This window comes from Sus scrofa, chromosome 3 (assembly GCF_054392235.1).
Source record: "Sus scrofa isolate SSC_HxYL_T2T_F1_AM1 chromosome 3, Sscrofa_HxYL_maternal_Yorkshire_Landrace_v2.0, whole genome shotgun sequence".
In the NCBI taxonomy this organism is placed as follows: Eukaryota; Metazoa; Chordata; class Mammalia; order Artiodactyla; family Suidae; genus Sus; species Sus scrofa.
In genome coordinates, this window is record NC_139385.1 from 3,641,490 (window position 1) to 3,667,541 (window position 26,052).

Consider the following 26,052-nt stretch of genomic DNA (forward strand, 5'->3'; position numbering starts at 1 on the left):
TCAGGCTGAGGTTGAATGGATTCAGTGTGATGCCACCCAGACGACTGCTTTGCTTTCACCAAACCACCTAAGATACACGTTTCTGGCAGTGACCCCCGCGCAGAGGAAGTCTCGCTCAGGACTCAACAGGCAGCTACTCTTAAATTAAAGGAGAGGGCGCTCCCGTCGAGGCTCAGCAGTGAACAAACCCAGCCAGCATCCGTGAGGATGCAGGTTCGATCCCTGACCTCGCTCAGTGGGGTAGGGATCTGGCGTGGTTGCCATGAGCGGTCGTGTACGCTGGGAACCTCCATATGCCACAGGTGCGGCCATAAAAAGACAAAAAGAAAAAGAAAAGGGGAGAAGAATCTAGATCACCTTCTTCATCCTGAGGTACGTGTGCACAGCAAGAGGAAAAAACGTTAAAACACCGCAGAGCAGTTGGGGACAGGAGGACAAAGTTCACACGGAGCAGGAGCCGGTGAGGCAGCAAAGGTGCCCGGGCAGCCAGGACACCCCGTGTAGACGGGGTTCAGGCCCATCTGCCCGTCCCTGGATGACCAGGTGGGACGGCAGACACACACCCAAAGTCAGGCGCCCCGACGACACACCTGCCACCACCAGCCACTCCTGCTGGCCTTGGCGAAGAGGGAGGCTGGCAGCTCACCTCCTTCCCCGGGCCACCCCTGCAAGAGCTGGCAGCCCAGCCTCCGCTCCCCTCCCCCCCCGCCCCTCCCCCACACCTGGGAGGAAAACGGATCCCGACTCTGGAGTAAGTCTTGCCCGACGCGGGTGCAGAGGAGCTTGCGCTTCTAATTTGCGTCAGCCCTTCGGCTGGCATGTAACGAGCACCTACTGCATGCCAGACCAGAGAGACCCTGGACAGTTTGTGACAAGCCCCATGGCGAGACAGAGAAAAGCTCAAGTCACAGCGGCTTTAGAAGCCTGCGAGGCTTTGCCTTCCCCGGAAGGGGCCCCCAGAGCCCAGGAGGCCCTGCCCCCCGCACCCGCACAGGGCCAGGCAGGCCGCACAGGAGGGCGGGCACGGGCACCGGAAGGCGCTCCACACGTCCTGTTCGCGGGGCACTCAAATCCTCGGACGGCCAGAGAGCCCGCCTGGGCTGCTGGTCACCGGGACACACGGCCCCCGGCCCCAAGGGGAGGCATGGGGCGTGGCCAGCAGACTGACTTCCTGAGTCCCCATCGGTCGCTCCCACCCCAGGGCGAGCCTGTCCCAGGACACTGGGCGGCGCCTGGAACATCAGTGGTTGTCGTCACTGGCAGGGGCACCACGGGCACCCAGCGGGCAGGGCCAGATGCAGCGGAACATCCTGCAGTGCACAGGGCATCCCCCACGGCAAAGAACTGCTGTCCCGCAGTGTCCACAAGGCTGAGGCTGAGAACCCCTTCCAAGCTGGGGCACAAATCTACCCTGCTCTCAGCCTTCCCCAGCTGCTGACAAAAACCACATGGCCCGTCACCCCTCCCCAGAGTGAGAGGTGATCACTGCCTTTATCTCAGGCGTGGGGCCCAGAGCCCTCTCCACGGGGCACGGGCCCCAAATACCAGCCTTCTGGCGGCTCTGCAGCCCCACCCACGCCAGCCGCCGCGCCCAGAACTGACACACAATGTTTTGATGCTCTGGAAATCGCGGGGAAGCTGGCAGCTGTGAAAAGACAATATTTATGGAAAACAAACCCCAAAGTGCCTGAGCACACGGCTATGAGCGCATGTCAACAGCCTAAAGGGTTCAGGGGAACAGCCACCCCCAGCCTGCTGGGGCGTCCCAGTGACCCCGCGGCAGAGGCCCGCAGCAGCTCCCGGCTCCAGAGAGCCTAGAGGGTGCGTGGTGGGCTTTGGCCACATGCTCCACCTGAAACCAGTACAACCAGGGAGCCCCAGCTCGCCAACCCTGGTGGACCTTCTACTGTGGGAGCAACACAGGACTAATGAAAGCCACCACAGTGACTGTTCGGGAGCCGGAAGCCCGGGGGGCTGGCGTGAACTCACGTGTACACCCTCGCACGCACACCCATGCACAGGTGGACTGCTGGCTCCCAGAGGGACAGGGCCAACCTCGCCTGATCGCCAGAGGACGACGCGGATCGAGGCGCCCTGAGCCCTGCTCTGGGCTGGGTCCCCACCCCTCTCAACACTAAATGCCCCGCCTCATGGGCACCGACCTCCCTGCAGGGACACTCAGGCTGCTTGGGACGCCAACAGCCTCTGGGGCTCATCTCAGACAGGCCGCCCAGGCGGTGCGCAGCCCCTTCCCTGGAGCCGCGACTGCAGGTGTCAGGAGCGCGGGCAGAAGCTGGCGGGGCTGGAGGTTCCCTCCCACCGTCAAGGGTGACGCGGCCGCCCCCACCGCCCACGCTCCTCCGGCCACCGTCTGTGCGCTGAGTGGGGAGGGGCCCCCGCACATCCAGAGGGGGAAGGATGCGTGTGTGAGGGCGCACGCCTGTGACCACGTGCATGTGTGCGTACGGGTGCAGGCGTGGGCTGGCACACGTGTGAGCGTGTGTGCCTCTGTGTATCATCAGGAGCCCCAGACAGACCCGAGCACTTGGGTCCTGGGAGCAGGTCAAGCTCTGTTGCCCGTGACCTGTGGGGCAGGGCTGGGCCGGCGGGCCCGACACTCTCAGTGCTGGGCTGGGTGCGTCCGCCCCCACAGCCCGCAGGCTCTGTGGCTCCGTGGCTGGGGAAGGATGGCTCAGCCAGGAGGCACAGGATGCCCAGGCCACACCCCGAGTCTCAGGTGGGCAAGGAAGACCGACTCCCTGGGGCCCGGGATGTGAGCTCAAGGTAGGTAACCCAACCCACTTCCAGCCCGGAGAAGTGTGTCAGTGAGACCTGCCTGGTTCAATAGACTCTTTGAAAGGTTTCGCAAAACCACCAGCAAGGGGAGTAGACTGTGGGCCTTCTCCTGCCTGAACGAATGTGAAGGGGACAGATCTAAAAGGGGTCGGGGCACAGAAGACAACGCCCTGCTCCAGCAGATGGTGTCCAGCCTGTGGTCACCCCGCCTTGCCCCAGCACTCACCTGTGCGACACAGAGCAGGCCGTCCAGAGCCCCACCCGGGGCCCGGGACACAGGGGCCCACAGGACCCGCGGGGCTGGCCCCGCCCACGTGCTCTTTGCTGTCTGTTGGGCAGAGAAAACAAGGCAGGACAGTAACCAGGAGCTGGACACGCTCCCCTTCACCCACGTCTCGAGGGCCTTACCGGTCTTTTAGAAGGAGGACAGCACAGCAAGGCAGGACTGGGACAAAGTCCAAACCCCTGCAGCCGGGCCTGGGGGTGAAGGCATTCTAGGCGCTCATTCGAGGAGAATTAAAAACAGTAACGTCAGATGGCCAAAAAACATGACAAGACGCTCAGCATCACTCGTTATTAGAGAAATGCAAATTAAAACCACCGTGAGGTACCACCTTACACCAGCCAGAAGGGCCACCATCAGAGAGTCCACCCATAAATGGTGTTGAAAAAAGGGAGCCCTTCTGCAACGTTAGCGAATGTATGTTGGGACAACCACTACGGAGAACGGTGTGGAGGTTCCTTTAAAAACTAAATACAGAGCCGCCGTATGATCCAGCAGTCCCACTCCGGGGCATCGATCCCGCGAAAAGCTTAATTCAAAGAGATCCACCACCCCCCCCCCCCCGCCATGTTCACAGCAGCGCTACGCACACCAGCCAAGACCTGGAAGCAACCTGCGTGTCCATCAACAGGGGCGCAGGCAGGATACGGTCCACAGAGACGATGGAAAATCCGTCATAAAAAAGAACGAAACCGTGCCCTGGGCAGCAGCACGGATGGACCTGGAGATCACCACAGTAAGTGAATCAAAATGAACCTCACACGAGGGAGGCCGCCGGCGGGCGGAATCCAATCAAAGACGATACCACAGAACTTACTCTCAAAGCAGACACAGACTCAAAGGCTGCACAGTCAAACTTATGGTGACCAAAGGGGACGCAGGGCGGGCAGGGCTGGGCACGGAGGCGGGAACAGGCGCCTGGGCACCGCCCCATGGGAAAGCAGCCAGGGCGCGGTCCTACCGAGCAGCACAGGGACGTCTGCTCAGGACTCTGCGGGGCCTAGATGGGAACAGAATCTCAAAAAGAACACCCCACACACCCCCGAAACCAACACAACCCTGTAAGTCAGCTGTCCCCCATACAACTTTAAAAACAAACAGACAAACAGTAACATCAGCTCCCCGTTGGCCAGCTTTTCATTAACCCCCCGACACGGTTACGACACTGCACACCGGATGATAACCCACCTCCCTGCTGGGGGGACCCGATCCCGCCCGCCTTGGTCCACCCCTGCCCGGGAGCGCGCACAGCACACCCCGCGCAGGAGACATTCGTGCTCAGGACCCACAGCCATGCCCTCCTGCGCCAGGCGGGCGGGAGCCCTGCACACACACCCGGGGCCTCTAGGCCGCAAGACCGGGGCCCGAAGAGGGAGCCCACTGCCAACCGCGGCGGTGCTGGAGCGGGCGCCACCGCCCAGTCAGGCGCCAGGCCCCCAGCCCCTGGGAGCCCGTCCGCGTGGCACAGCCTCGTCTACACACACCAAAGGCCTCGCGAGGCGGGCTTCACACCAGAGGAGAACTAAAGGCCACAAGCGCTTGCGACACCTGGGGCCACACGCAAACCGCCAGCAAGGGCTCAAGGCCCCCACCCTGCGGCATCAGGAAAAAGAGGGCCCAGTCTCCTGAGGCCCCGCAACGTCCTCTACGCTGGGCCACAGGAGACAAGAAAAGCCACCACTTCCTGCAGGACACTAAGGAAAGGTCAAATACGACCTGAGATACTTGGAAGTGTCTTCTGGCGTTTAAAAAAAAATATGTCCTGTGGCGCTCACCTATCAAGATCATCAACTTCTTTCCAACTGAATAAAAGCCCGACATAAAGCAGTGGCCCACCGTCCCCCGGCCCGGGGCAGGGACTCAGAGCTGCCCACTGCTCCCGACAAGCCCCGGACGATAACCTGCCGCTTCAAGGCCAGGCCTCCCTCCAACACACAGCCTCCCGTGCCCCGGCCCCCACATGCCGGGACACCCCAAAGGCACCTGCACCTCCAGAGACCCGCTCCCCCATCAGCATTTCTCTGCTGGCCCCCGAGACGGCCCCGTGCCGTGGGCACCGAGGGACTTCCCACGAGGCACCTGCCGCCTGCTCGGGACCAGGTGCTCTCCGCAGCCAGCGACACGCTTGCCAGACACCCGGGCAGTGGTCCTCCACCAGAGGAGGACTCGCCCTACGCTGACGCTGACGCTGCAGGACGACGTCAGGAGCCGGGAACAACACAGCAGGCGCCCTGCAGTGTAGACGCGCCGCAGTGCTGAGACCGCCCCGAGGCGCGGGGAGCTCAAACACCGAGTCAGCAGCCGACCGTCCCCCAGGCCAAACACGCCTTCCCGCGGCTTCCCAGGACGGACCCCGCGCCCCCGCCTCCGCGGCGCCCCGCCTCACCTGCCGTCACGGTGTCCACGTCCTTGGCCGCCAGCGCCTCCACGTCCGACCGCTTCCTCAGCTCAAACCTCCGGGACAAGCCTTCCCGGGGCTTCCACAACTCCTGGATCAGGAGGGGCTTCTCGTTGTCCCCGAACACGCGAACGCACGCGGCCTGCCACGGCCGCCCGGCGTCGCCAGCCTGGCCCACCACGTCGCACAGCACGTACTGGCCCGCGCGCTGGGGGCTCAGGGCGTAGCGCTCCAGGGCCTCCTTCACCAGCTCCCGCGCGCTGGACGTGCCGGTGGCCAGGACGCTCTTGTAGTGGGTGCCCGAGCACACGCTGTCTCCAAACACCTTCAGAACCCCGGGGGCCGAGAGCTGGGTCGAGAGCTCGGCGGGGTCGTCGCTGGCGCCCAGGCTGGAAAAGGTGGCGTCCAGGTCGCGGTACTTGTGGCTCAGCGTCCGGGACAGCACGCTGGACAGCAGCTGGCTCTGGCGCTTCAGCTTGCTCTTGGCGGGTGGGGACATGACGAAGTGGGTCCCGTAAAACATGGTGGGCCCGTCTTCAGGGACGGGGACGGACGGCTCCGGCCAGCAGTAGGGAGAAGACGGCGTCCTGGGGGGAAAACCAGAGGCGGGTCAGCGGCACCATCAGAGCAGCAGAGCAAGCGAGGCTGGCGGGGCGTGAACAGACTTGACAGGCCGTCGGGGGGCCAGCGCCCCGACAGAAGCCACAGCCATAGCACATGGGCCGAGCCCTTCAGGGGACAAAGCAGGTTGGAAAGGGCTGAAACGCCCATACTCAGAAACACGGAGAGACCCCCCGAAAAGTAAGACACACTCGGTGGCAGGGATCCTGCTTCTGCAAAGCACGAGGCACGAGGCACGAGGCGGGCGCCGGCCAGGGAGGGCATGGGGCGCGCTTACAGGCCCGAATCCCGGCGGGGTGGGCCCAGCCTCCTCGGAGGCAGCCCGCCCTCTGTCCCGCCGCACCGGAGAAGAGTCAGAAAGGACTCTCAGTACGAAAGGCCCCGTCTCCCCAAACTCCATTCCCTCCCACGCCACAGCCCGCGCCACAGAAAATTCCTCACAACCGCGCCAAGGAACTAAGGAATCCCGCAAAGCAGCAGCCACAGAACAGAGAAGGAGGTGACCAGGCATTTAAAACACAAACCCCCCCAAAATGCTGCTCCTTGCTGACCGGGCCTGCCCAGGAGGAGCCACTGCCCTGGGATGGCAGCACTGGAATGGACACGTGACCACAGGGGACACAAAAGGGCTCTTCCAGAAGCAGGGAGGCATGGCCGGAATGCATGCGTTCCACCCACCATGTCCAGCCTGGCACGTGGGCCCTGGCCAGGCCGGAGAGGCAGTCTTGCTGGGGGAATCAGAAACCAGCTCTGGGACACCGCGGTGTGTCGAGTCATGATTCTAGGGCCCGCAGTGCTCCGACGGCCGGGAGTTCCAAAGCGAGGGTTCCTCAGACGCCCCGAGGCCCTGTGGGAGCAGGAGGGCAGAGTCAAAGGAAGATGTCTCCGCTGCACAAGACATAAGGCTTCTCAGCCAAGCGGGTGGAGCCTGAAAACCGCCCTTCTCCCGACTCTGCACCCCACCTCCAGGCAGAGAGACCAAGGAAGCAAGGTCCACTTTCTAGAAGGTTCTGGAGACAGTGGCCCAGGTCCTGGTGGGACCAGCACTGGGCACCTGCCATGTGACAACCGTCAGCACTAATTTCAGTTGCGGTCGTATCTTCCACTCTGACCCACTCATGGTCAGGGGCCCTGAGAGGGGCCGGGGGCAATGACGGGGACCACCCAGGGCAGGAGAGGTGACCAGGGAGCCCCCAGAGACCAGGACCCACACTGACCCCAGGGCCCAAACAGGGCAGCGTCCCAGCCTCTGACACTGGCACTGAGCTGGGCTCCTTCCCGCTGGCCACCCGGGCCTTGGTGGCCCCCTGAAGCCTCCCACCCCCGCCAGGGCTGCGGTGGACGAGGCCGGGCAGCAGACCCACCCTTCCTCTCTTCCAGTGTCAGCCAGAGGGCCTCCCGGGAGGACCCTGAACCTTCAGAATGTGCCCGACAGCTTCACCACCAAAGACTGGGCTCAGGGCACTGCCTTCTGCTCGGAGGGTGGTGGGGCGGGGGGCCACTTCCTGTGCCCGCGGCCTGGCTCCCCATTCACCACCGCGCGGGGCCTTGTACTTTCTGAAGAGTCAGCTTGCTTCCAGCAGCCATGTGTCCTGAACACAAGGACCACACGAGGGGCTCCCCGGCTGTGGCGAGTCTGGCTGTGGGGAGACCCTCCTCGGAAGGCTGTTTCTCCCCTGAGCGCGCGAGTCACCCTGTCAGAGGCTGAGGAGCCCAGGGCTGGATCTGGCTGCCCTCGGGCCTGTCGAGGGCCCGGAATGAACTTACGACACCACCACCTGGGACAGCTTTCACACGACAAGGCTTTGGGTCGCACACATCAGCAGCTTCAAACCCCCCGAGCCTTCTGAAAGTTACACGACTCGCCTCCGAAACTTCCAGCATGTGCCTCTGGCCACCACACATTCCCAGTGGACGTGACCCCTCCACAGACACTTGGCTCACGTCCAGCACAGCCCTCTGTGCCCCCCCCCCCCAGCATCTGGCTGTGGCAGCCAGGCAGCATCTGGCTCAGAAACCTCCACCTTTGGAGACGATGCTCCAACGTGAATTCAAACACAAGCTGAAAATGGCAGAAACTGGGTCTCTGCAGAAGCCCCCTTCGCAGAAAAGTCACCAAGTACACACGGGGGTTTAAAAGGCCCGCAGGTGTAAGGGAGACGTGACGTGCCATTCCGCGCCTAGGGGTGGATTCTTACAGGTTCCGTAAGGTCTGAAAGCTTAGACGATTCTGCTTTAATGAAGAGAGAAACAGAGAATGACCATTCACCGCTGCTTGGTCCCCTCCCGCGGCCGTGGAAGGGAGCCCCCTCCCTCCTCTCCTGCAGCCTCCTGTGCTGGATCCCAGGGCAACGTCGGGAAAAGGGGCCAGAGCCTGTAGGAGAGACCGACTCATTCCCTTCCAGTAACTGCTCCTTAAGCCCCGACAAGGCCCAGGAAACATGGACCCTGATCTGTCGGATCGATTTTATCAGGAAGCTCTCTCCCCTCCTGGTCATTCTGTGGCCATTTTCAGACAGTGGCCAGCGGCTCGGGCGGGCCCTTCCGCCACCGTCACAGAAAGCAGAGTACAGCCTGTTTGTCCAAATGGGACAGATGCGTCCTTGCAGAGGGTGAGAGGAGCCTGCTGAGCGGGGCCGGCTCTGCGAAACCAGATCTGTTTTTCTGGACACATGACCTGCCTTTTCCTCTTCTGCTCAGTTCTCTCCTCTTTCGCACAAATACCGGGGAAACACGGGCTGGAGGCGGTGGGCTGCAAGCTGCTGCTTCCCCTGGAGAATGTTTTCTTCTTGTTTGCAAGGAAGAGTCCAATTTCTGATGAAAACAAGCTCGAGTCACAGCAGCCAGGGCAGAGAGTGAGGTCAGTGTGGGGCTGAGCTAATGGGTGGAGGGACACGGCCGTTCCAACACTGCAACGTGGGATCCATTAGAATTTCCACCAGGGCAGGAGGGGACGAGAGTAGAGTCACGCAGGCTGGGCCTTACCCCCACCGGCCAAAACGCGCACTCGACAGCGCCAGCCAGAGCCGTGCTTTTAAACACAGATATTATTTAATCAGACTTAATTCTGCCATGCTAGCCTCTTGACAGGGGGCTTTTTCTGCCAGTGGGATTAAGGACTGGCTCCTCTCTGGAATGCGGACCAGGCGGCCTGTGCCAATGGGAGACACCTGTAACTAACCAGAGGCACCTGTAATCACCAGCGGGCGGAGGACTTGGGAAATTCTTTTCAGCAATTCAGATTAACCAAACACTTGACCAGGTGCTGGGAGTTGCCAGGGCTGGGTGTGAGAGCAGCCTGGGTCCCACGTACCCACTCTCTAATGGGAAATAAGGGAGTTTTCTGCGTGGGCCCCCCAGGATGCACTGTTTGTCAAGGGGCTGGAAATGGTACAGAAATAGCTGGGAGACAATGCTTTCAGCTGGCACGCGAGTGGGGAACAGCGCTGCCGTGTGAATAGGGAAACCAAGACAGGCCGTGGGCGGGGGGGATGTCACGCGGACCCCGGAAAGAGGGTACGGACTCCTGCGCCCTGTGCCCGCCTTGCAGACCCCCCTCCGTGGGGGCCGCCAGAGAAACTGAGGCCTGGGGGAACCCCGCCGTTGGGGGGCCCAGGCTCCGGGGGCCAAAGCGGGTAGTGGCCGGAGCTGACCCCCTGGAACCCCCATGTAGCCGGTCTGCGGGTTCCGCCCCCCGAGGCCTCGCCCGGGCCCCGAGAGCCGCCTGTTTCCATGACAACCGAACAAGCCTGGGCTGGGTGGCAAGAAAGATGCCCCGTGCGGGGCTAGCTGCCCCAGCGCGCGCCCCGCGGCCTCCCGGCCCGGCCAGCCTCCGCGCCCCGGGACCCCGGCCGCCACGGAGCGACCCCCGCCGCCGCCGCTCCTCGCGCACCCCGCACTCACCTCCAGCACAGCCCGCCGCCGCCGCCGCCGCCGCGTTCCGGCACGGCTCCCACACCCGCCGTTAGCCGGAGCCAGGGCTCGGGACTCGCGCGTGGCGCGCCTCCTGCCGGCAGATCAACGGCCGGGGCGGGCCCTCTTGGGGCGGGCCCCTGTGGGCGGGGCCAGTGGGAGGGCGTGGCCCGCGGCGAGAGGCGCGCGGGCTCCTCCTGCGCCCCCCCAACAGGTAGGGCGGGGCCTTTGGAGGGCGGGGCCTCCGAGGGACGTGCTGTAGGCCCAATGAGATGACACCTCGGATGAGCCCTCGAGGGAATGGAGCATCTGAGCAACAAGGCGGGACGAGAAGAGACAGTCTGGGCCCAGGGTGATCCGGCCGCCATCCAATGGACCGAAAGGAAGCCTGGAAGGGGCGTGGCCTAGGGGAGGGGCGGAGCCAGGGGATGGGGCTGAGCACGGCACCACCTGCCGAGCAATTAATGGGTGTGGACTTGCCCTCCAAGGCAAGGAAGGGAGGGGCCTGTGCAGGAGGGGCGGGGCTCCCCAAGCTCCTGGGCCAAGTGCTGGCCTCGGGCAAGCAGTTTCTGTCCCACCTCCTATTCCCTTGGCTTTGAAGGCCAGGAAAAAGAGGAAGCTGGGTAAGGCAAGCGCTCATCGTTAGGGGGCGGTACAGAGCTGTGACTCCGATATATGAACGTTCGAAACATGGAAAGAGGACAAGGGTGGCAGGTTCCGTTTCCCTACATTCTGTCCCCCACCCACCAGCGTCTTAAATGACAAATCAGATCGTGGCACTCTTGTGCTTAAAAGGATGCAAAACGGGGCCAGGCCAGCTCCAGGGCTCTGGCCCAACCGCCCTTCTCGGGTAACGTTTGAAAAGAAGCTCGTGTCCTTCGAGCTCGCTTTGGCCCCAGTCCTCGGGCTGGGGTTTCATCTTGGAGAAGAGCTGTTCACAGCTCCCTTTGTACCGCGCTGCTCATGGGCTAGACCTGGGGGATTCACGTGGCCTCGGATATAAATTCGGACCTCGGGAGTGCACCTGCTTGTTGACAGCTATTGGGGTACCAAGTTTTATGGCGCTGACCCCGAATGTGCAGTGGAGAAAGTGGGGAGGAGGGAACAGACATTTGTAGACCACATAATGTATACCAGACCCTCTCATCTAAAGCTCACGTCAGGGAGTTCCCCTTGTGGCATAGGCTGGCAGCTGTAGCCTGGGAACCTCCATATGCGGCAGGTGTGGCCCTAAAAAGCAAAAATAAATAAATAAAATAGAGCTCACATCAGCTCCTGTGAGGCAGATGTCATTACATCCATTTTTCAGAGGGGAAAATAGAGCCTGAGAGAGGTCAAACTGCTAGAGGTAGAGCCAAGAATTGAGCCTGGGACTCTGTGATTAAATAGTATCCTTTTCAAGACTCTCCACACCCCCCACTCCTCATTTCTTCCCCCCCCCCCCAAGAGGCAAAGATGGAGCTGGAAGGAGAGCCTGGATTTCAACCTGTTTTCCTCCCACGATCCTGTCCCAAATCCTTCAGCAGGGGTTGGCCAACTACCACCTGGGGGCCAAAGTGGAGCTGTTGTTTTCCTAAATAAAGTTTTCTTGGAACACAACCCCACCCATTTGGTTACATATTGTCTAAAACTGCTTTCATGCAACAGACTTTACAGCCCCAAAGCCTAAACTATTTACTCTCTGGCCAGTTACAGAACCACGTGCAGGCCCCTGCTCTTCTAGATGTTGTGATGCCAGCTACACCATTCCTCCCGGGTTTCACCCTTCTCCGTCTTTGCTCAGGCCCCTCTCTCTGCCTTCCGTCCCCTTTTCCCAACTGCATGCGTCTGCTCAGGCTGCCCTAACAGGGTAACACCGACTGGGGGCTTAAACAATGGAAATTTATTTTCTCACAGTTCCGGAGGCTGAAAGTCCGAGATCAAGGAGCCAGGAGAGCTGATTTCCTCTGAGGCTTCTCATCTTGGTGTGTAGACGGCTGGCGTCTCCCTGTGTCCTCACACACCCTTTGCTGTGTGTGTGTGTTTGTGTCCTCATCTTCTCTTATAAGGACACCAGTCAGACCGGATTAGGGTCCACGGTAATGACCTCATTTTCATTTAATCTCTTCCTTACAGGCGCCATCTCCAAATACCGTCCCATTCTGAGATGCTGGGGGCGAGAGCGTCAGCACATGGCTTTGAAGGGAACCCAGCTGAAGCTCTGGCCCCCAGCATCTCAGAAGGCTGCCACCTTCCTCTCATTAAAACCCAACCCCGCTATCATCTCCTGACCATTCTCCTGACCCAGGGGTCCTTCTCCGTCTCATAACCTGTCTTATTTAATTCATAATTTGGAGTGCCTGGTGTGGCCTTTATCACTATGTATTTGTGTATTTAACACACACTAGGATTTGAGTTCTGTAAAGGCAGGTGCCTCATCTGTCTTCTTTACTGCTTACTTGGCACAGAATAGGGGCTCCATAAATATTTGTTATACGAATACACAAAAGCATGAATGGATTTCCACCCGTCTCAACCTCTCACTCCCTGCCTCAACTGGAAGCTTCTCAAGGGCACGTACTGCATCTTATTTATCTTTTATTCCTGCACCTAGCCAGTGGTCGCAAAACAACTTTTTCATCTGTGAGGTTAAATCTGTAAAACTATGGGACAAAAACAAATGTTGATATGCCCCGCTGTGGCCACCAGAGGGCGGCAGAGTCCTGAGACTCAGTGTGGAGGGGGGCCGTGGGTGACCCACCATCCCAAAGAAAAAGCATCTGGTTAAGGTCAAAGGGAAGTTCCCACCGGATGGCGGGTCTAGAGGGAAGGAAAGGTGGCAGCAGGCACAGGGAGGACGTCAGATCCCAGTCTTTCCTTCAGAGAGGGTTACAGCCCCATCCCTAGAAAGGGGGTGGTGCCAGGTGCAAAGAAATGGTTTAGTGCTCAGATTCCATTCCTGACGAGCTCAGCACAACCCATAATAGCAGGGCTTCTGGTCTGGTCCCTCCCCTGTAGTCTCAGCCCCAAATTCCGCATTGTTATATCTCTTCCCACCTTGAAGGATGAGCAACTATCAGCGGACAATTAGCACCTCCTGGCCCTGATAATACAGAGGGTGCCAGGACTTCAGAGTTGAGGAATTCGGGCAAAGCTTTATTGGGGCTCCTGCTGCAAGCAGGAGAGAAGGAAAACAAGCAACAGGTGCCCCTGCTTGCTCCCTGAGCCCAGCGGTGAGCTGGTTCCCTAAATAGGGTAAGGATGGGGCTGGATCAGTGGGTCGGGCCAGAGGGGTGGCTTAGGGGGTCTGCCCACCCCTTATGGTGGTGTGCAGTGAGCATGTCCAGGACCTTGCGTTTGCACCCAGCCCCTCAGAAGTGGCAGTTGGCTTGGGGCCTTTTTGTATCTTATGGCACATAATTGCCCTCAACTGCACATGCCTCAAGTTATATTTAGTCCCTTATAGTTTCTTTGTATTTTCAGGCTCAAGGAGGTACAGGCACCAGAGCAAAGGGTCCCAGGTCCCAGCCTAGCTCAGTACCGGGTGCCAGGACTATAGAGTAACATCTGGGGTACCACAGAGTAATGTATGGAGTAACAGAACCATCAGCTACTATAAGGGGTACCAGAGCTACAGAGTAATATACAGGATGCCAGGACCACAGAGATGTGACATTTGCTATTGCTCAGTCTGAAGAGCATATTCAGTGTTCTCCGACGTAGGTATCCCATAGGCATTTGATGCTGCGTATCTGCAGCTCAGGTGCGCTATTTAATTGGGAAAGACAAAGTCATTAACACGGGAGGTCCCATCGTGGCTCAGCAGTTAGTGAAGCCGACTAGCATCCATGAGGTTTCGGGTTCGAGCCCTGGCCTCGATCCGTGGGTTAAGGATCTGGCGTTGCCATGAGCTGTGGTGTAGGTCGCAGATGCAGCTCGGATCCCAAGTTGCTGTGGCTCTGGCGTAGGCCGGTGGCTACAACTCCGATTCGACCCCTAGCCTGGGAACCTCCACGTGCCGCAGGAGCAGCTCAAGAAAAGGCAAAAAAACAAACAAACAAAACTGATCACTGAGAACAAGTGGCCATTTTTCCAGTATGGGGTGAAAGAGCTTGGTCCAGCTGGAGGACTTGTTTCCTAGACCCAAGGAAAGGAACGTGTGGGAGCCCCTAATTTAATCCCCCGTCTGCCCTGAGGTGGAACAGAAGCCAAGAGAGGCTAAGGGCTTTGTCCGAGATGACAGAATGTCATTATCATCGGATTATTTCTCCCTCGTAAAATCACATTCACAAAGATGTGCACACAGGACCGGCAGGGACCATTCGCAGCGATAATTTCTGGGAGACGGAATCTGTGGCAGCCGGCGATTTGCAAAGACGGCCACGTCCACAGACGCCCATCAGTGTCTGTTCGGTCCCACACGGACTCTCCTCAAGCAGGGGGGTAAGGAGGAGGTTTCCACCCCCTGCCCTTGGTCTTGGGAGGACCTCTAGGGTTTGTGCAATAACAGAACATGGCAGAAGCAATGATGCGAATTTCCAAAGCTGGGTCATAAAAGACGTCCCGTCTCCAGCCTCTTTCCTGGTCTCGGGACCCGGCTGCCACGTTGCAAGGAAGCCCAGACCACATGAGGAAGTCACTCGTGGGTGGGTGTGACGCATGTCTTTCCTTCGGATGTTCTGACATCTGGGACCATTTTGACTCTGGGGAGACTGCCCCTCCCACCACAGGAGAGGCGGTAACCAGGTCCCAGAGGCAGTAAACCACTGACCTGGGAGCACGCCTTTCCTATGCAAACCAGCCCGCCTGGAGACCACCCCTCCTGCCCTCCTCTCTTGGGCTCTTGGACCCCAGGCCAATATTTCCTGTCCTCATCACCCCAGGTTCAAGGAGCACACAGCAAGGGACAGCCCCTTCTCCAGAGCCCACTGAAATGACTCAAACTGGCCAACAGCAAGACTGCTTATCCTGCCCCATCCATTCCTTCCCAGGGGACCCACAATAAGGGCTCTGACCCATATTCTGCCCCCTCCTCTGCCTCCTGACCGACCCTGATGCTTCCCCGTGTGCCCCTGCCTGGCATCAGGCCCCTCCTCTCGGGGTCTGCAGTAGTCTTGTCAGGGGGCATCTCCTGGTCTGCTGGCCTCACAGGACCCAGATGTTAATCACACCCACAATTTAAAGCGGGGTGTCTGGCCAGCCTCCCCAGGGAAGGCCACAGCCAGCTGCCAGCATCAACCACCGGACACGTGCGTGAACACGCTTCAGATGGCTCTCCCCTCCAGCTGAGGCCCCGATTCTGAATTCCTGACCGACGGACGGAAGCCATGAGAGACACGGGTGGTTACCGTTGTTTTAAGACTCCGTATTTTAGGATAATTTATTACACAGCAATACACAGCCAATACAGGGTTTTAACGTTACATGTGTCTAAATATTCCAAGTTTTCCGCAATGAACAGTGACTGCTTTTATAAAAAGATGGGACCAAGGTTATTTTGAAAAAGAAAACACTGGGCAGGCGTGAGGCATCTTGAATTTTTGCTTTATTTACGGTTTCTGTTCCACCAGAGACAACGATTTTCACCAGCAGGATGCTTCTTCTGAAGTCAAGTGTGTATCAAATACTGTGTGAATACAAAATGGCAATTTCACACAGAAAGGGTTCAACACCAGCAGGACAGTTTCTAAAAGTCATGCCACAAAAGCCAACCTCAAACAGTGTAGACAACCTCAGGTCTAAAAAAGTGGGTAGGACAGATCATCAGAGCTCCTGCTCCCCCGCCCCGCCCCGCAAGGCCTTGACAAACAGCAGGAGCTGTATCTGCGCAGGTGTGGACAGAGGCCTCGTGACACCTGGCGGCATAAACAGGCTTGGCAGGGGGGTTTGTTCTACAGAGTCGGAGCTTAAAGTTCAAAATTGTTTACTCTTCCCAAACTGGGTCTGCTCCGTGCTGGAGTGGATTCGCTCTCTCCCTCCTGCCTTCCCAGCCCTGCCTGAACTAACGCTGACATGTCCGGGCAGGTAGCCTGCCCCACGGCTCTACAAGCATCCAGCTCCAAGGCACACCCCCCCCAAGACATGGGACCATGACCAGCACAAGGGACCCCAAACCCTGGCCTTGGATTCCTCTCAGTGGGGTCAGGGTTCTGAGTAACCAGATCCTCAGAAGCTCCTAATTTCTTTCCCCCTTAACAGTCCCCATATGGCCCCGGGGCACCTAGGCTCCCAAAGTATGGCACCCTACGGACCCCCGCCAGATGTGGCCAACAGATGCTAAGCACCTGGTAGCGACACCCCTGGCTCTCCCGGAAAGCCACCAGGAGCAGTTCCCAGAGCCAAGGCTTCAGACCCACCTGTGGGTCATAACATCAGTTTAGGGGTTGAAAACAGCAGCTTGAAAAATAACACAGGACAGAAGAGGGTCAGATGGGACGGAGGGAGACAGGGAGGAAACACGAGGGCCCCACACAGAGTTCTTGTCTCAGGGATGGCGTTGTGAACAGGAATCACGGGGTAAAATGGATTTCTCATGAAGGGCGTTCATGAAATAAACGGAGGACAAAAAAAAAAAAAAAAAAAAAAAAAAGGAGGACAGCTGACCTGTGCCACCTGCAGCCTGACCCCACACGATGGAACCGGCAGATCCTGGGACACAGAAGTCACCCTCCCGATAAGCAGGTGGAATGGGGCACCTCCCCTCCTAACGCCACGACGAGGGTAAGCGTGGGTGAGAAAGCCCATGAAAGCAGTTGCTTCTCTCTGCACGGGCCCATCATCCTCGAAAATATATATAATTGCCTTTCTATGGTGGGTACTGTCTGCATGGAGGCAGGCGCCGAAGGAGACGGGCACGAGGCGGGAGCAGAGGACGCCCGAGCCTCCCTCCTCTGACCTCTCCAGGTTCAGGCAACACTGGCGGGGTTCGGGAACTGACCACCAGCTCAGGAGCAACCGGGCCCCAGAAAGCTGTCGCAGAACAGCCTTCATCTGCTGCCCCCGGGGCACAGCCCTTGGGGGCAAGAGGAAGAACCACAGCCTGGACGGCAGGCCCTGCTCTGCTGGACTGCCTTGGGCAAGCCACTTAACCTCTCTGAGCAGCCTCAGTCTCCCCCTTGCCACATGCAAATCGTAATGTGCCCTCGCCAGGTTTTGCGGAGAGACGACGTGTTTAAGGACGTGGGGGCCCATGAGCACGTGTGCATAACTGTGTGCATTTCACCTGCTCATTAGGAAGACGGGGCGGGACACAGAACCGTCCACGGCGGGGGCGGGGGGAGGCTGCAGCCCACAGATCACCCAGCTTCCAGAACATGTTAAGCTCTGATTGGCAGCCTTGGCCCATTTCCGTGGTGGGGGTGGATATTCCTACTGGAGAATCTCACACTGGCCATGGCTTACAGACGTCCAACTGCCTGAATACTTAACGACCGGTCTCCGGGGCATGAGATGCACGTCAAACACACTGGTACCCTCACTGACTCCCCGCCTCCCACCAGCGGCTGGCACCTCAGCCGGGCGGGGGTCTGCACCCCCCCCCCAGCTCCCCCTCCACAACCTGCCTCTCTCCTGGGCTGCCAATCCCAATCAGACACACGCTCCCCTCAACAGCTCACGCCTCGTGCTGGGTTCCACATCTTCCAGCGGATCCAGCTGTCTGGCAGTGCCCAGGCAGCAGGTCCCTGGATGCCCAGACTCCCACACGGACAGGGACAGTGGCCTGATGCAGGGAACGATCAGCCCAGGGACAGCAGGAAGATGGCAGCCGGGCTGGGCAGCCCAGCATGAAGCAAGTGGCACTAACCTCTCCGTGTGGCCTAAAGGAAACTCGAGAAACACGAATGAAACCTTGATGTCGAAAGGGCCCCATCACCAAGAGACCTACGTTTCTCCCCTGAATTAAAAGAGTGATTAAATACATTGTGATACAGCCACTCAATGTAGACTTTTAAAATAATCTTGGGGAGTTCCTCAGTGGCTCAGTGGGTTAGGGATCAGGTCACAGCCACGGCACAGGTTCAATCCCTGGCCTAGGAACTTCTGCATGCCATGGGCATGAACGCAAATAAATCAATTAAAATAAAATAATGCTCCTATTCCCCGGCGGCCAAACAGTTAAGGATGTGGCATTGTCACTGCTATGGCTCAAGTTCGATCCCTTGGCAGGTGCGGCCAAAAAATTACACAAATTATTTACTAATTAACGTTCACAGAGCATTTGAAGTTATAAGGAAAAATACTCAAAGTTTAAAAAAATAAATGAAGATGTAAAAGTCCACACAAGAGAAGAAAACACCAACGTTTAAAAGTGCACGTTGAGGGAGTTCCCGTCGTGGCGCAGTGGAAACGAATCCGACTAGGAACCATGAGGTTGTGGGTTCGATCCCTGGCCTCGCTCAGTGGGTTGAGGATCCGGCGTTGCCATGAGCTGTGGTGTAGGTCTCAGACTCGGCTGGGCTCTGGCGTTGCTGTGGCTCTGGCATTGGCCGGCAGCTGTAGCTCCGATTTGACCCCTAGCCTGGGAACCTCCATATGTCGCGGGTGCGGCCCAAGAAAAGACAAAAAACAGCAAAAAAACCAAAGTACATGTGAGTTGGGAGAACAGAAAGAGGAAGGTTAGGAATGGTTATCTGAGGTAGACTCTGCCAAATATTTTCTACCTTTCTAGCATTTTCTGAAAAAAAAATTTGGGGGAGCTACATCTGCAGCATATGGAAGTTCCCGGGGCCAGGGATTGAATCCAAGTTACAGCTGCGACCTGCACTGCTAGAGTTGGATCCTTAACCCACCGAGCCACAGTGGGAACTCCCCAAATGTTTACAGTAGATGCGTGTTACTGTAATGAAAGCACCTCTAAGGAAACAGCCCCTTGCAGCCCCTTGGATGCCTGCCCCCGCCTCACCTGCGGACGATGCCCAGGGTCCCTCCCCGGTGGCCGCCCTGACACGTGCAGACAGTGTGTGTTTCACTGCGTCCGGGTCTCCTTCCTCCTGAGATTTCAGGGCAGAGGCAAATCTCACTACAAACCCGAGGTAGGAAACGAAGCCCGGGAGCCTCCAACGTGACTTTCCTGCATGCAGACACCAAGAGCAAAGGCCACGGCTGTGTCCCCACGGGCCCTGTGTGAGACCTGCCTCTTCCCCTCCCTCGCCAAACCTTCGCAGCCTCGGAAGGAGGAGGTGGAGGCCAAGCTCACTGACCCCCGTTCCTTCCACACATCTGCCTGAGCGCCTACGAGGTGCTGGGTGCTCTGCCAGGCACGGGCACTGCCGAGGATCGCCGGCCAGGGGCCTGCCCTCAACATCAGGAGGGTCCCCCAGAGCCCAGCTCTCGCCCCTCCTGCATCCCTGTCCCGCCTACGTCTCCAGGTTCGGCTAACAGCATAACTACCGCTGACGGAGCAGCACCGGTTATAAAATACAGGGAAGTATACTGGACCATCCGAGGCATCCGTGGTTCTCAACAACCTCTGGTCTGGGCCCCCAGGGCGCCCAAGACCCTTCTGGGATTCACAAGGTCAAACTGTTTTCGTAATGATGCTACATTATTTGATCCAGCTGGAGATCTTCTTCCTGGTACTCAAGGAATGTACCAAAGAATTAGGCAGAAATTCCTAATTTTGGGGGGGCCACGCCCATGGCACACACATGGCCATGCTGGATCCTTAACTCACTGAGCAAGGCCAGGCATTGAACCCATGTCCTCATGGGTACTCGTTGGGTTCATTACCGCTGAGCCACAGTGGGAACTCCCCGTGTGCCATTTCCCCTCGAGATGGAGAGGCAGCTCTGGTCTATGATCATGACTGAAAACCCTCCCCGGGCCGGGGGCTGCTGGCCCTACGCACGGCCCCGGACAAGCTCTGAGCTGAGACTTTCAGGGACACGCTGCCAACTAGCAGCGAGGCCTCCACCCGCAAGCACGCCTGCTGTGGCTGGTGCTGGCCATGGCCAAGGGACTAAGCAGGTGGCCCAGGCCTGGCCACCAGCATGGCCATGCAGCGGGAGCTGTGCTGCTGAAACGTGAGCCCCACCTCACCCCCTCTGCCTTCATCTCCAACCTTTGCAGCAGCTCCCACCCCCCACCCTTCCCTGGCAGTGCCCACCCACCAGTCGCTGAAGCACCCGGAATGTCAAACAGGCCAATCTGCTACTAACCGCTGCCCTGGCTCCTTGGGGCCTAACAGCCACCTTGCTAGACTGTTCTGGCCTATGACGGCCTCAAGGATGGACAGAAGAGGAAGCTGGCTGGCATCTGAATTGCCAGTGCCATGCCCTCCCACCCCACATGCCCAGTGCACAGCCGAGGATGCTCTTGGGACAGGGCCTTAACTACGAAGGGACTGGCCTACGGAGCATCTCCTTTCCTGCAATGTTTGCAACATACTTGGAGGTGGTCCAGGGTCTGGGTTTGGGTAAAATGGAATTCCCGGGAAATTCACTTTCAGAATGACGCTGGGGAAGAGAACTCATGGGAAGCAGATCCTGAACTGGCGTGAGGGGAGAGAGTGTGGTCAAGGCTGCACAGAACACCCTCTTATGTCCTCACCAGCCCGTCCACAGGCAGAAATTCCACCATTAGTGATTCATTCCTTTGGGCAGCACAGGCTTTGGGACACCCCTCATTATCATTAAGCCTTACTATACCCAGCTTACAGCAGAGGACACTGAGGCACAGAGAGGTTAAGGAACTGGCCCAAGCCCTCACAAAGGGGGGCGCTGGAATTGGTCCCAAGTCTATCAAGACACAGTCCCTCCCTCCGGGAGCTCCTGGGTTGGGTGGCAGGGCTAAGTACCAAGAAGAACAGGGCTCTGAGCACCGTGCAGACCAGCACAGGGCTTGTTGGGAAGCCGAGTGGGGAGCCCCTATGTCAGAGGAAGGTCAGAAGTTCCTCAGTGCTAATGCCTGAGTGGGGCTTTGACGGATGTGTAGGAGTTGGGTGGATGGGGGATGAGGTCCCCATCAGAGGAACTGGCACCTCAAAAGGTGCAGGGGATGAAGGGGCGGGCTGTCTAGGGGGAAATATAAGACCAAAAACCCCGAAGGAGGAGCACCGGAGACGCAGGTATCAGAGGGGGTGCTGGGCAGGGCTAGGGGACCAGTAAAGAAAGTTCCAGATCACAGTCCCAAGCACCTGGCTTTGGTCCCCACCAACCCCTTGATGACACAACTGTCATCTCGTCCTGCTGTGGTGCCATGCTTTGGGAGTTTTCCTAAACAGCATCCCAGAATCCCCGCAACCCCACCCCCGCCTCAGGCCCAGGTGGGGTCACAAAGCCCCTGCCCCCAACCAGGGGCAAGCCCCCCCACCCCCACCCCCCGCCCACCCGCAGCCTGTCCTCCCCTGCCAAGCTTCCCCTCCCCCTGTCTCCAACCCTGATGGGAAATACTTGGTGGGCCACAGGGTGAGCCTGCAGAACAGAGGCAGCTTCCCGGCCTGCGAGTGCCAGTGAAGACAGCGACAGGGACACACACGCACACCTGTGCTCTCTCTCTCTCTCTCTCACACACACACACACACACACACACACAGGCAAGAGGATGCAACATCCCCAAGGCACCTCCCAGAACCCACCTGTCTGAGGAATGTGTCAGATGATTCAATACCGGCATGGACGTGGGGCTCCAGATACCGGAGCCCCGAAATACCCTGGAATGTTCTGGAAGTAAGCATAAGGCATCTTGTCTTTGCCCACTTGACTCTGGTTGGGAGTTACAGAATGAAACCTGTCTCGCTTGAGACAGATTCCGATCCAGAGAGTCTGAGATTCCGGTACAGACCCTGGAGCTGGGCCTGGATCCCTCCTGAGGAAAGGCCGAGCGCCAGGTTCAGGGCGCCGGCCCAGCCCCGGGAAGGGGCCGAGAACAGGCCCGTGGAAGCCTCGTGTTTGGGCTACTGGGGCACCCCGGAGACTGCGCAGATCAGATTAGGCAAGGCCCTCCCTCCAGGGAGCATCTGATTGGCGTCCAGCAGGACTCCGAATGTTGGCATCACACAGCCTACATCTGGAGCAGGCAAGCCAGCTCCTGGGATCTGCTCGGCCCCCTCCCCACAAGGGATGGCTCTTATAATTTCTCTGGATTCTTCGGCATAAGAAAGGGCCCCGTAAAGCCTTTCCCATGCCCACGCTCACTCCTCTGCACCAAGACCCATCCACAGGGGAGCAGGACAACGGGGCTGCTCTGGGTGCACCAACCCCACTGACGCAAAGTGCCCACTCGAGGAGACACACACGCTCCCCCACGTGGGGATACTGCACTGGTCTGGCCACGACCCCCTGCAGGACACAGCAGGCAAGGCCAAGAGGTGCCATCACGAGTGCCGAGTTTGATGGGTAGTAGCTGCCCAGAGCAGCCTTGGGAGGAAGTCTGATACCGTCGCACACGGCAGTTGATTGGTGATGTCTGCCCGGGGTCGGACTATTCACCAGCCCTGATCTACAATCCGGGTGACTTTCCCTGAGCAGGGAACAATGCCCCTGCCAGGACTTTGGTAGCAAAGAAGGAGGCCCCGGCCACCCAGGTATAAATAAACCCACCAGACTCCCTGATAGGTTTCTCAGGACCTTAAGAAATACATCTTGGTCCACCACTCCTCACTTTGCGAGGACAACGTCTGCCCCCTTTCTGACATGTTAACATTGGTCGTATTAGAAATACTTGCCTAGAACAGAAACACATTACAGGGTTAATTTCTCCTCTGTAAAAACGACTACACGCTTTTCTTTTTTTCTCACCTAGGACCCAAGGGATGGTCTGGCTGTCACCAGAAATAACCTTGGACCCAGCAAAGATGCTACCCGCGGGAGGGCAGACGGGCCTGGGCGCTGTGCTCTGGGCTCAGGGTTGCAGAAACACTTCCCGTGATGCTCTGCTCCAAAAGCCTACATGTCCCGTGCAGTCTGGGCCACCTCACTTGGACACCTTGGCCTGCAGGGTGCTGGGCAGATACAGGTACCTCCAGATGGCATAGTAGTGGGTACCGGCACCAAATGCCACAAAGAGATGCCAGATGGCGTGGGCAAAAGGGATCCTCCCGTCACTCTTGAAGAACACCATGCCCAAGCAGTAGAAGACCCCTCCGGTCACCAGCTCCCAGATGCCCTCAGTGTTGGGCTGTCGGCAAGGACAAGGGTGAGCACAGGTCAGACGGGCAGCAAGCAAAACCAAGATCACCCAGCCACATCCCCAGCACCAAAGACGAAAAAACCAGCGGATGGGGACTCAGTCCAGAATCCCAGGTGGGGTGTCACCAGACAGGGATGCCGTCGATTCTCCCGGAATTCATTCTCACATGGAATGCCTTTCTATCAAAAATCTCAAAGACTAGTTGAGAGCTTTTTATCTTTTCTGAGAAGCAACACATCTGGGTATGTCCCAAAAGGAATGAAAGCAGTGACTCCAACAGATACTTCTACATCCAAGTTCACAGCAGCCTTATTCACAACAGCGCAAAGCAGGAAGCAACCCAAGTGTCCATCAACAGAAGGATGAGGAGCAAAAGGTTATTCATGTTATTTTACACAATGGAATATTATGCAGCCCGGAAAAAGGAAGGCAACTCTGACACGTGTTACAACAATGGATGAACCTCAAGGACATTACATGAAGCAAAATCAGCCAGACACAAAAGGACAGATCCCCTAGGGTTCCACTTATATGAAGTCACTGGAGGAGTCAAATTCATAGTCAGAAAGCAGAACGGTGGTCCCCAGGGGCTAGGAAGTTAGTGTTTAATGAACGCAGTTGCTCAGTTTGGGAAGATGAGGGAGATCTGTGGATGGATGGTGGTGATGGTTGCACAACGAGGTGGAGGTACGGCACGCCCCTGAATTATCCACTTAAAAACGGTTAAAATCATAAATTGTATGTACATGTTATCACAATTTTTAAAGAGGAATGCATATCCATGGTGAAAATTTTTTAGAGAAAAACAAAGTAACAAAAAGAAATTGGTAGTCACAACCCCTCTGAGGTGAGCACTATAGTCACAGAGGCTCAGGCAGAACAGGAGGGGCCAGGGATTAAGAAGAGCCCCGCCAGGAAATTCCCATCGTGGCGCAGTGGAAACGAATCCAACTAGAAACCATGGAGTTGCAGGTTCGATCCCTGGCCTCGCTCAGTGGATGAAGGATCCGGTGTTGCCACGAGCTGTGGCTTCACCAAGTAATTAGTTCCTCTGCACATGTACATAAATAAGAAACGCTTATTATATTCCGTGCATTCCGTTGTTGGTGGCAAGCAGTGACAGTACGCTTCCCGAAGTGTCTATACCTGCCCAGTATACAATACGTACTTCATATTCGGGTGTGTGTGCAGAAGACCTCAATCCTTTAGATAAGGGGGTCACACCATCCCTGCCGTCCCGTCCCATCCCTCTCTACAATGGGGTCTCATGGAGACGCTCGACACCCCCACAGGAAGCTCCACCTCGGGCTCTTGAACGGCTGGGGAGTCGTGCATCGTACGTCCAGACCATCCTGAAGCCAGTCCTCAAGAGGTGACACCTGAACATCAAGGCCATTTTATAGGGATGCTTCTCAGCCCTCACGATGTGCCAGGCCACACACCAAGGGCGTTAGGTGAGTCATCTAGAGCCATCTTCACAGCGACTTCATGGGGCAGGTGGGGCCCCGTGGGACAGACGTGGACACACGCCCAGGACGTCGTGCCACACGAGAAAAGCGAGCGGTGGCACAGTACGTACAGTGTGAGCCCATTTTTGTAAACAAAACCCAAACAAGTCACTACGTCTGCACAGCCACATAGACTTGCCTGTAACTAAAAAATGGAAAAGATACACAAAGAACCACTAAGGGTGGATGCAGCTGGGGAATCACCGTGGGGGGAGGGTAAAAAGGCGACTTCGGCCCTTTTATGCATTTTCAGATAGGACCTCCTCTTTTTTTTTTTTTTTTTTTTTTCGGTGAGTATTTATTTATTTTGGCTTTTTAGGGCCACACCCGCGGCATACGGAGGTTCTCAGTCTAGGGGTGGAATTGGAGCTGCAGCTGCCGGCCCACCCCACAGCCACAGCTAAGCAACTCGGGATCCGAGCACCACAGCTCACGGCAACACCAGATCCTTAGCCCACTGAGCGAGGCCAGGGATCGAACCTGCATCCTAAAAAGACTAAATAAATCAATAAAACATTCTCAACTTTAAAATAAAGTGTGATTCATAGATAAGAAATTAATTTAGACAAGACCAATGCCTCAAATATACATAATTTAACTGTAATGTCATTTAAATTTTAAAGGACAAGTTATTTATTGATCTTTTCAGTCAATTTTAATTTGGGGGAAAAATATTTTTTTTCAGCCATGCCCACAGCATATAGAAGCTCGTCTTGCCAGGAACTGAACCCATGCCACAGCAGCAACCAGAGTCACTGCAGTGACAACACCAGATCCTGAACCCACTGCACCACAGGGAACGCCTGTCCTTTTTATAATAATTGTATTAGATGTGATTGACGTATCATAACATTCACCCTTTTCCAAGTTCACAATTCAGTGGCTTTTTTTTGTCTTTTTAGGGCCGCACCTGTGGCATAGGGAGGTTCCCAGGTTAGGGGTCAAATTGGAGTTGTAGCTGCCAGCCTACACCACAGCCACAGCAACGCCAGATCCTTAACCCACTCAGCGAGGCCAGGAATCGAACCCGTGTCCTCATGTATACTAATCGGGTTAGTTAACCACTGAGCCACAACAGAAACTCCTGACTCAGTGGCTTCTTGACTACATAAATGTCTAACATCTGGCAACAATAATCACTTAAAAGTAAAACACTGTCATCTGGCCAAGAGAGGTACCAATAGGCGGAGGTGACTGTGCCCATTTGACAGACAGGACAACTGAGGCTCAGAGATGAGAGGGGTCCATGCGTGGCCGCACAGCTGCTTCCCTTCCTGGGCCCTCGGGCTTCTCCTGGCAGGACAAGGCAGTGCAGCCCAAAGACCCCAGTCCCCAGAGTTCCCATTGTGGCTCAGCGGAAGCAAATCTGACTAGGATCCATGAGGTTGCAGGTTCGATCCCTGGCCTCGCTCAGTGGGTTATGGATC

The 26,052-nt window shown here is 57.4% G+C and overlaps 1 protein-coding gene across 7 annotated transcripts in view; it reads right to left on the bottom strand.

Annotated features, from left to right (window-relative positions):
• Nucleotides 1-26,052, bottom strand: part of RADIL (Rap associating with DIL domain) — a 132,900-nt gene that overhangs the window by 64,050 nt on the left and 42,798 nt on the right. For 4 of the 7 annotated variants that reach the window (XR_014839928.1, XR_014839927.1, XM_085016316.1 and 1 more), the window contains exons 1-2: nucleotides 10,002-10,090; nucleotides 5,466-6,064 (exon numbers count right to left, since the gene is read on the bottom strand). Coding sequence is in view for 5 of the 7 variants with exons in the window: in XM_085016316.1 (XP_084872442.1) it covers nucleotides 5,466-6,000 (535 nt within the window). In the remaining 2 variants the exon portion in view is untranslated. Of the gene's footprint in view, nucleotides 1-5,465; nucleotides 6,065-6,776; nucleotides 6,946-10,001; nucleotides 10,091-22,947; nucleotides 23,106-26,052 lie in introns of those variants that run through there. The other 3 variants (XM_085016318.1, XM_085016317.1, XM_085016320.1) reach the window with 2 other exon arrangements.